The sequence below is a fragment of the Balaenoptera borealis genome (genome assembly GCF_965194805.1).
Source record: "Balaenoptera borealis genome assembly, chromosome: 19".
NCBI classification, from domain to species: domain Eukaryota; kingdom Metazoa; phylum Chordata; class Mammalia; order Artiodactyla; family Balaenopteridae; genus Balaenoptera; species Balaenoptera borealis.
In genome coordinates this window covers 62,910,639-62,919,270 of record NC_138878.1, presented here as the reverse complement: position 1 = coordinate 62,919,270, position 8,632 = coordinate 62,910,639, and the positions used below count along the sequence as shown (strand labels likewise).

Below are 8,632 nucleotides of genomic sequence, written 5' to 3'. Positions count from 1 at the left end.
CGGCGGGCACCGGAGGCGGGGGAGGGGGCGGGTGCCCCAGCTGGGGCGGGTGGGGAGACCGGGAAGGCCCTGGAGGGCTGCCCAGACATTGGCGCCCTTCCCGGCAGGGGTGCCTGTGGCTTTCCGAATGGGGGTAGTGGTGGCCGGACGCCGGGTGGGGGGAGGTGAAGGAGATGAGGGGATTGCGGGAGGAGAGGGTCTCCAGGACTCCAGGTGTTTCGGAGAGGAGGGCGAGGTGGGTGTGGCTCGGGGTTAAGGCGGAGGACGGGCGGGGAAGTAACGCCGGGTGGAGGACCCGGTGTCATTGACGACAAGTCCCTCACCGTTTTCTTCCTGCCCATCGCCACCATCACCCCCCCCACCATTCTTTTCCAAAACCCCCTAAGAGCCGGAAAATTCCCCGCCTCCACGGAGCGCGGAGCCAACCCGAAGGCAGCCTCCTTGTGACGTCATGGGTTGCCAGGCAGACTGCTGCGCGGCTCCTGCGGGCCCAGCCGGTTGGTGGAGCGCCTGGAGAGCCGAGAGCCTCGCTCGCTAACCGCGGGCTGTATCCAGCGAGAGTGGGACAGAGATCCGGAGGAGGGCAGAAATTCAGAAAGGGGGGGACAAGACCCAGACGGAAAGGGAATCAGGAAGAGGGTGGGGAAGAACTCCAATCGTCAAGAAGAGACGGAGACAAAAACTGAATCGAACCACCAGTGCCTGCATCTCAAGCCCTGACCGCGGCCTTCAAGGCTCGGCCTGGTCTGGCTCTAACTGCCTCTTGCATCTCCTCTCTTATCTCCCCCCTCGCCGTCCCAGTGTCTCTGAGGGCCAGCAGGCCCGGATTGATGGGCAGCTTTGCGGTCCCTGACAAGGGGTCCTAGAAGCTCTACCTTGATTTATTTTATTTTATTCCACACTTGGGGTGATGATGATAGTTTTCGTGAAAGGTACCTCATTTGCAAGAGGAGGCCCTCCCAAAAGACATTTCGTCCCTGGCACCGCCCCAGGAACGGGGGTGTGCTGTCCTCCTGAGGGCAGGTCGCAGCCTGGGCTCTGCTACCAGCCGCTGTGTGCCCCCCTCAAGGACCTCTTCCCTCTCTGGGTCCTTGATGCTCCTTCCTCGTCTTCCTTCTGGCCACCAGTGGGCGGATGGGCGGATTTCAGGAGATGTATCAAAGGCTTGACAGGGCTGCAAGGGACTTCCGAGATCTTCCTCCTCCTCCTCTCCCCTTTCACAGAAGGGCCAAACTGGCCCAGAAGCAGCAAGTCTTTCACCCTAGATCCCCCAGCCACCCAGGCTCAAGGACTTGGGACTCTGGCTTCTTAGCCCACAGCCTCTGACACCCCCCGAGGGTTCCAATCAGAGCTCCCACAGTTCATCCGGGCTTCTGCTCAGGCTGGATACACACGAGAATGGTTGGCGCGAACGGACAACTGAGAGAAGCCACCGGGGTATGACAGCCAGGGGCAATGGGGACTTGAGCAGATTGGAAAACAGATTCCCCATTAGAAGCGGCCACCACCCTGCTCCAGCCTCTCCACACCGAAAAGCTGGTCCACTGTTGCTGGACTGTGCAAAGTCTCTGGTTAGAACTGACATGGAGAGGGCTGCCGCGGTCATCCAGAAATCAGTTGAGTGGCCAGAATTGATCCCCAGCATGGCCCTAGGAAGGGCATTACAGGAGGGGGAGGGTCCCCAGGAGAACTCGGAGCTGTTGGTGGGGTCCCCAAAAGGGCATACCAGATGAGGATCCCAGAGGGGCCTCAGATGTGATTGGAGGATTCCAGACAAACAAGGGCATCGCAGAGGTGGCCCAGATACAACAAGGTTCACTGAGGTCCGCCCTCCAGACCTGACAAGGGTGTTTTCAGACATGACAAAAGGATCCCAGAGGCACCGTAGATGTGATCGGAGAATTCCAGACATAAACAAGTGATAGCAGGGTGGTTCCAGAGAATTAGGGGATCTCAAAAATGACAAAGGAATCTGGGGGGACAGACAGAATGAAAGTCACAGATGGGCACAGAGACATGTATGCAAAGGGTTCCCAGAGGGACCCAGACATAACTAGATCTCAGATGGGACAGGAGGGACTCAGACATGAGAAGGGGATCCCAGAAAGACCCTGGACAGGGCTTAGGGGTGCTGGCAGAGTCCCCCTCTTGGTGTGATGATCTGTAGGCTCACCCTCCCCTAGATGAGATTGAGAGATCGCAGACACACAAGGGATCTCAGACATCACAAGGGGATCCCAGAGAAGCTCTTGGGATTCTGGAAGCACTGCCCTGCCCCGCCCCTCCACACAGACACATAAGTATAGTCGTCTCTGGGTCCTTCGACCCAAGACATGAAGATCTTGGGGCCCGTGGACATGACAAGGGAATCCCAAAGAGGCCCCAGACATGACTGGGGGGATCCCAGAAGGACCCTGGGCAGGGCTTAGGGATTGTGGCAGCGCCCCGCCCCCACAGCCAGGGTGGGGGATCCGTGGGTCCTATGACCTAGGGTGTGGGGACGCCCACGTGACACAGGCGTGGAGCCCCTGAGAGCCCCCGAGAGGCCGCCCCGGGCTCAGGCCCGGCGGGCGGCGGGCAGCAGCGCACTATCAAACTGGTAGGTGAGCTTGCGCTTGACCTTGCGGATCTCGCCGGTCTTGGCGTAGTTGCGCAGGGCGCGCGCCAGCTTCTGGTAGGTCATGCGTTTGCGGTTGCCCTTCTGCTGGCCCCAGCGGCGCGCCAGGAGCTCCTTATGCTTCGAGGAGAACTGGAAGACCCCGGCGCCCGGCTCCACCCACCACACGCACTCGCGCATGTCTCCGCGCGTCAGCAGCCCCAGCAGGAACTGGTACAGGCGCAGCTTCTTGCGGGCCCCTGCGGCGGGTGCGGGGCGGGTTAGCTGGAGCTTCCTTCGGGCCCCGCCCCACCCCCCTCCCCGCTTCACCCCGCCCCGGAACCACGAAGCCTCTGTCTCCCCATCAAGAGAATTGGGGTGACGAAGGTGCCTGCTAGGTACACCTGCCTGTCTCTGTCTGTGCCACACCCCCATCCGGGGCAAGTTGCTCCCCTTTCCTGAAGGTGTCACCCCAGAACCCCCATCTCTCATCCCTGCTTTATTTTTCAGGATGTGTGTCTGTCCTGTGTCTGCTTGGTGGCCAGCACATATCTTGAGTTGAGTGCATGGATGAATCTGTGAAATGGGTTGGCAATGCTCCTCAAAGGCTTATGACAGAGCTGACTTGTGGTGAAGAGATCTGGAGTGGGTTTGAATGTGGCCATTTCTCCAGCTCCGGGTCTCTCAGCGTGTCAGTTCCATGGGGACTGGGATCCTGGGAGAGGCCAAGGGGTCTGACTCCCGGGCTCCTATAAGCAGCAAGGGCCCCACAGAGTTGGGGGGTTCACAGCAGGCATTGGATACAAGAACCCCACCTCTGCCATTTTCCAGCTGTGTGACGTTGGGGTGGTGACTTAACCTCTCTGAGCTGGTGTTTCCTCAGCTATAAATGTGTGTGTGTTTTTACAAATCTTTCTGAAGTGCTTAGTACCAGGTGCTGCGCTAGGCACTGAACAATTATGAGCTCATTTAATCTTCATCATAACCCCACGAGATAGGGATGATAATAACAATGCCCATTTTACAGATGGGAAACTGAGGCCCAGACAGGGAAAGTAACTAATAATTCCAACTTCCAGGGGTTGTGAGTAATGGAGGTCGGGCACAGGGACAGAAGCAGGGGTTGAATAATAGATGGGAGTTGATATTGTGATGATTTCTTTTGCTATTGTGTCCATAATGATGGTGAAGATTTATTGAGTGCCAAACTCTGTGCCAAACACTGCTATCTCATTGACACGTATGATCCCCCCTAATCCTCCCAACCACCAGCAATAGACACTATTACTGTCATCCCCACTGTACAGAGAGGAGACCAAGGCACAGAGAGGTAGAGACAGTTGCCCAAGGCAACACAGCCAGCAGATGGCAGATGTGGGAACTGCCCTTAGCGCTGGAGTATATATAGTAGTCGCTTGGGAAGACACGGTTCCTTTAACCTCCCACCCCCATCTCCAGCTGGAGTCCCTCCCACCCCACTTGCACCCACATACCTGCCTCAGATCCCCTCCCCTCGGGGCCAGCCATGAGGGCCTCATCCGACTCGCTGTCCGAGACCTCCAGGGCGGGACTGTCCAGCAGGAGGTCCTCTTCCTCTGACAGCACGGGGCTGGGGTATGGGGCGTACGCCAGGGGGCCCAGGGTCTGTGGAAGGTCAGGGTTACCTGTAGTCCCAGGGGGAGGCCCCCCTTCTCTCACTCCCTCTGCTTTCGTCCCTTGGCTTCTTCCTGGCCCCTGGCCGTGGCCCTCCCTGCTCTGCTTACAGCCTGCACTCTGGCCTCGGTTCAGGTCTCCATGGCGTGGCCAGGGGATGCCCAGGCCACCTCCATGACAGCCTGCTCCACACAGATAATGGCCTTTGGTGCTGCCCCTGACCCACGTTTGTGCCTCTGTTGGCTCGATGGTGCAATGGAGTAATAATGCTGCTTAACCTTACAGGGTCGTCACAGGGATGAAGGGGTTCCTGTGTGCACAGATTTTGATGCAGTGCCTGGCACCTAGGAAACCTCAATCAAATGATGGGGATTTTCATGGTCACCCTGCCCCCTCACCTGGCTTGTGAAGTCCTCCATGGGGTATGCTGGGAAACCAGGCCCCGGGGCCTCCAGGCTGGGGGCCGGGTCCAGGTTCCCCACAGGGCTGTAGGTTGAGGGTCCGTAACAGAGCTGGACACCCTGGGTGTGGCCGAAGGTGGCCACAGCCGGGTCAAAGGTTTCATAGGAGGCGGCTGGGACAGCTGGACTGAGGCCGTAGCTCCATAGATCTGGGGGGAAGGGCGCTGAATCAGAAGCTGAGAGGTCTGGCCTCGGCCCCCTCCCCCTTGAAGCCCCTGCACTGGCACAGAGGGGCCATTGTGGGCTGTGCAAATCTCTGACCCCAGGATTTGCATGGGCAAGTGGGTGAGTGGGAGAGGAAAGGGGAGGAGGTCTGGAGGCCTGGGCTAACCTTGTCCTGCTGTGCCAGGTGACAGCCTCCCCTGGGCCTCAGCTCTCCCATCTGTAAAATGGGCCCAAGGGACAGGTGGGGAGGGTGCTGGGCCAGGGTCACTCACCAGGAGCCCCGTCTGAGTCAGGGTAGCTGGAGTGCTTGCAGCTGTCCAGGTCATAGAAGACCCCATCTGGGTACTGGTAGGGGTTGGGAAAGAAAAGGGGTCAACCCAGGCTGCAGGGACACCCCACCCCACCCTGGACCAGCGGGGAGACTATGACAGGCTGGGAGAGGGAGAGAAAGAGAGACACAGAGACTAGGCACCAGAGACAGGGGCAAAGAGAGGGACATTCAGAGATATAGAGTTGGGAGATAGATACAACACAGCAGAAACACACAAAGGCCCAGACCCAGACGCGCACACACACACACACACACACACACACACACACACACACACAGAATGAGAGACACAGGCAAGGACACATAGAAAGAGACCAGGGTCTCGCAAAGGGACACAGCAGCCAGCTCCCACTAAGACTGTGGGCTCCCAGGAAGCCCAGCACCTCACCGATACACGGTTGTGACATTGTAGCAGCTGGGGAAGGTGTAGATGAATTCCCCCAGTCTTGCCTGCCTGGGGGAGGGGGAGGGGGCTGAAGGGTGAGAGGCACAGAAGTGTTTTTAACAGAGGCAAAGATGCTCTCCATGCTTTTTTTATCCACCTCCATATCACTCCGATTCATCCCAAGAGTCATGTTGCTTTAGCAATTAAAGTCTAAAACTAGATATATGCCATCCTGATAAACCAGTGATCTCACTGCAAGGTATTTACCCATGAGCACTGAAAACGTATTTCTACGAAACAGCCTTGTTCAAGAATAATCAGCACAGCTTTAGTAACAGCCCCCAAACGGGAAACAGCCCAAGTGCCCAGAGACAGGAGAATGGACACACAAACTGTGGTGCGTTCCTAGGACGGAGTACTATACAGCAAGGAAAAAGGACCAACGTCTGACACACACTTGATGTCGCGTGAGGAAACCAGACCCAAAAGGGGTCACCCTGTGTGATTCACTTTATATAAAGCTCAAAACCAAGCAAAACTAATCCGTGGTGGAAAATATCAGAGGGGTGTATTGATTGGGAAGGGACGTGAGGGAATCTTCCGGAGTGATGGTAATGTTCTATATCGCAGTCTGGTTCGTGGTTACACAGGTGTGTGCCTAAGTTAAAACCTCATTGAGCTGTACACAAGATTTGTCTTTCTTGACTTGTAAGGCAAACCTCAATTTTTTTTTTTTAAAGCAAAACTCTTCAAGTTGGAGGAGGGTGGGATGTGCTGGCGAAGGGGCACCCACAGGGGTTTCTTTCCAGCACGTGAGTGGGGTTTTATTTCTTGGACTGAGCTGTGGGTTTGTGGGGGTGGGGTATAGTATTCTGCGTGTCTGAAATAGTCCAGACTCAATTTTTTAAAATACGAAGTAAAGCAGAGAAGAGAAGAAGGAATAAGTAGATTTACTAAATGTGGGATGGACGGAGGAAGGGACACAAAGTCAAAGACACAAAGACCCACCCCTCCCCATTCGAGGAAGTGGACCAGAGTCTGAGAGAAAGAAAGAGATGTTAGAAAAACATCTGTGATGGGGTGGGTGGGAAGGGGGACCTTGGAGATACCGAGGAAAAGTCAGAAAGCCAAAGGGACAGGAAGGAGTGGAGGGGGAAACTGAGGCAGGGAGGTCTCGATGGGCCACGTGGGTCCCCCCACCCCTCCCTGACCCCCAGGGCCCCAACTCACCAGACAGCTGAAGTGTGGCCCGTCAAGCCTGGAGGGGGAGAGACACAGGGGCATGTCAGGGGAGTCTTCAGCCTCCTGAGTCTCGAAGTGGTTGGGCAGATGGGGGATAGGCGGCTGCAGCTGTGACCACCACAGCTCGTTCACTGCTGCGTGTCTCTGTGTGAGACCAGCCCCACCACACTCACCCCCACCAGGACAGGAAGTGGGGGGCGGGGGCCAGGCAAATGTTTCCCCCTCCCCCGGGATTTGCATAGACAGAGGCTGGGCGGGGGCAGGGAAAGTGAGGGAGAGAAAGTCCCCGGAGAGATGTGGGCGCCCGAGGGCGGGTGGGGGCGGGGAGGGGGCCTTGGTGAGCGAGTCGGTTAAATGGGTCCATCTTGGACCGGAGGAGAGAGATGGACAGATGGACGTCGGGGTGGAGATGGTAAAACACAGAAGAGGCTCAGCAGAGGGGAGAGGAGAGGAGGGAAGGGAGAAAGGTGTGGAGAGACAATTCACATGGCATGGGATGTAGGAAGTATTTATTAAGCCCCACAGATAGATGGGGTGGGGGACAGATGGGGAGACAGAAGGAGAGATGAGACAAACTGGAGAGACAGAGAAAGACACAGAGACAGAGAGGGAGCAAGAGGCAGAGAACAGAGACCCAGAAACAGAAAAGATGTGCTAAGCAGCAGAGTGAACAGACCCAGTGAGTGAGTCGGGGATGCAGTGAGACTCCGAAGGAGACGGGGACAGACACAGAGATGGAGGGCCACTTGGGAGAGGACAGCAGGGCAGAGAGAAGCAAGCATCCCAAGGAAAAGAGATCTTTGGGGTCCAGGGGAGACAGGGATGGGACGGAGGAAGGAATCGAGGTGGCAGAGGAAAGAGATCCAGGAGGGGCAAGAGACAGTGTGGACCACCCTCCCCTCCCACCCACCTGCCCCCCGGGTGGGGCAGAGACCACCACCCCTGGGGCAGGCCCGGCAGAGGGGTCAAAGGTGAGGTGCAGGGCAGGGGTCCTGAGTACCAGTTTCGGGTGGCCCCCACTTACTGTGCAGCCTCTAGGGTGAGCATGGTGGTGCTGGGCTGGGCTTGCTGCCGCCTGCAGACACCACCCCTATTTATACCTTGGCCCAGCCCCCTGGGGGGGGCAGGGGTGCCGGCCGCTGTGAGCTCAGCCCTCCTCGAAAATCCCCTCAGGGAGGGAGTCAGGGGAGGGGGCTGGATTGCACAACCCCTTGGTCACGTGGCAGGGAGGGTGGGCCCAGGGTCTGTCTGGATTTGGGGATCCCCAGGGTTGGGATGGGGGGATTGACCCTAAGGAGTGGAGATGGGAGAGGAGCCAGATTTGGGGGGACCCTGAAAAAGTAAAGGAGGGGTCAAGGGGTCCTGTGGGCAGGGGGAGGCTCTGGACCCAGCACCAGAGGGGAGTGGGTGGCTGGGCGCTGGGGGCACGCAGAGACCACCGGCGGACGAGAGCACCGGGGTGTGTCAGAGGTGGGGGGGTGTCAGAGGTGGGGGGGGCCCGGGCTCTCAGAGTAGACGTGGGTTGGGCTGGGGTCCCTGAGAAAAACCCAGGCCCGAAGCCGGTGGGGACCCCAAGGTGGAAACATTGTGGGTGTGTGACATGGGAGGGGGGTCCCCCTGGTCGTTCCGGGGAGTGGGAGCCTCCAAGCCCGGGGCTGCCCCAGGCCTGGGGGAAACAGGTCAGCACCTGGAGGGCGGGGCAGCCGGGCCAGAGGAGCTCTCACTGGGGCCTGAGGGAGGGCTCGTGGGGGTGGGGGCGAGACCCGGCCCAGGGATCTTGCAGGGAGGGTGAAGGAGTC

At 58.1% G+C, this 8,632-nt stretch overlaps 1 protein-coding gene across 3 annotated transcripts; it reads right to left on the bottom strand.

Moving 5' to 3' along the window:
- Positions 1–420: 420 nt before the first annotated feature.
- Positions 421–8,546, bottom strand: SPIB (Spi-B transcription factor). Of its 3 annotated transcripts, XM_082367669.1 has the most exons (6): positions 7,858–8,546; positions 6,822–6,849; positions 5,148–5,220; positions 4,648–4,859; positions 4,090–4,240; positions 421–2,856 (listed from the first exon to the last, which is right to left on the bottom strand). In XM_082367669.1, the coding sequence occupies exons 1-6, from the start codon at positions 7,878–7,880 to the stop codon at positions 2,558–2,560; spliced, it is 786 nt and encodes a 261-aa protein (XP_082223795.1). In that variant the 5' UTR covers positions 7,881–8,546; the 3' UTR covers positions 421–2,557. The 3 variants fall into 3 exon arrangements, with proteins under 3 accessions (XP_082223795.1, XP_082223794.1, XP_082223796.1); XM_082367668.1 differs by lacking the exon at positions 7,858–8,546 and having other exon boundaries at positions 6,822–7,770; XM_082367670.1 differs by lacking the exons at positions 4,648–4,859; positions 7,858–8,546 and having other exon boundaries at positions 5,148–7,770.
- Between the last annotated feature and the right edge of the window lie 86 nt (positions 8,547–8,632).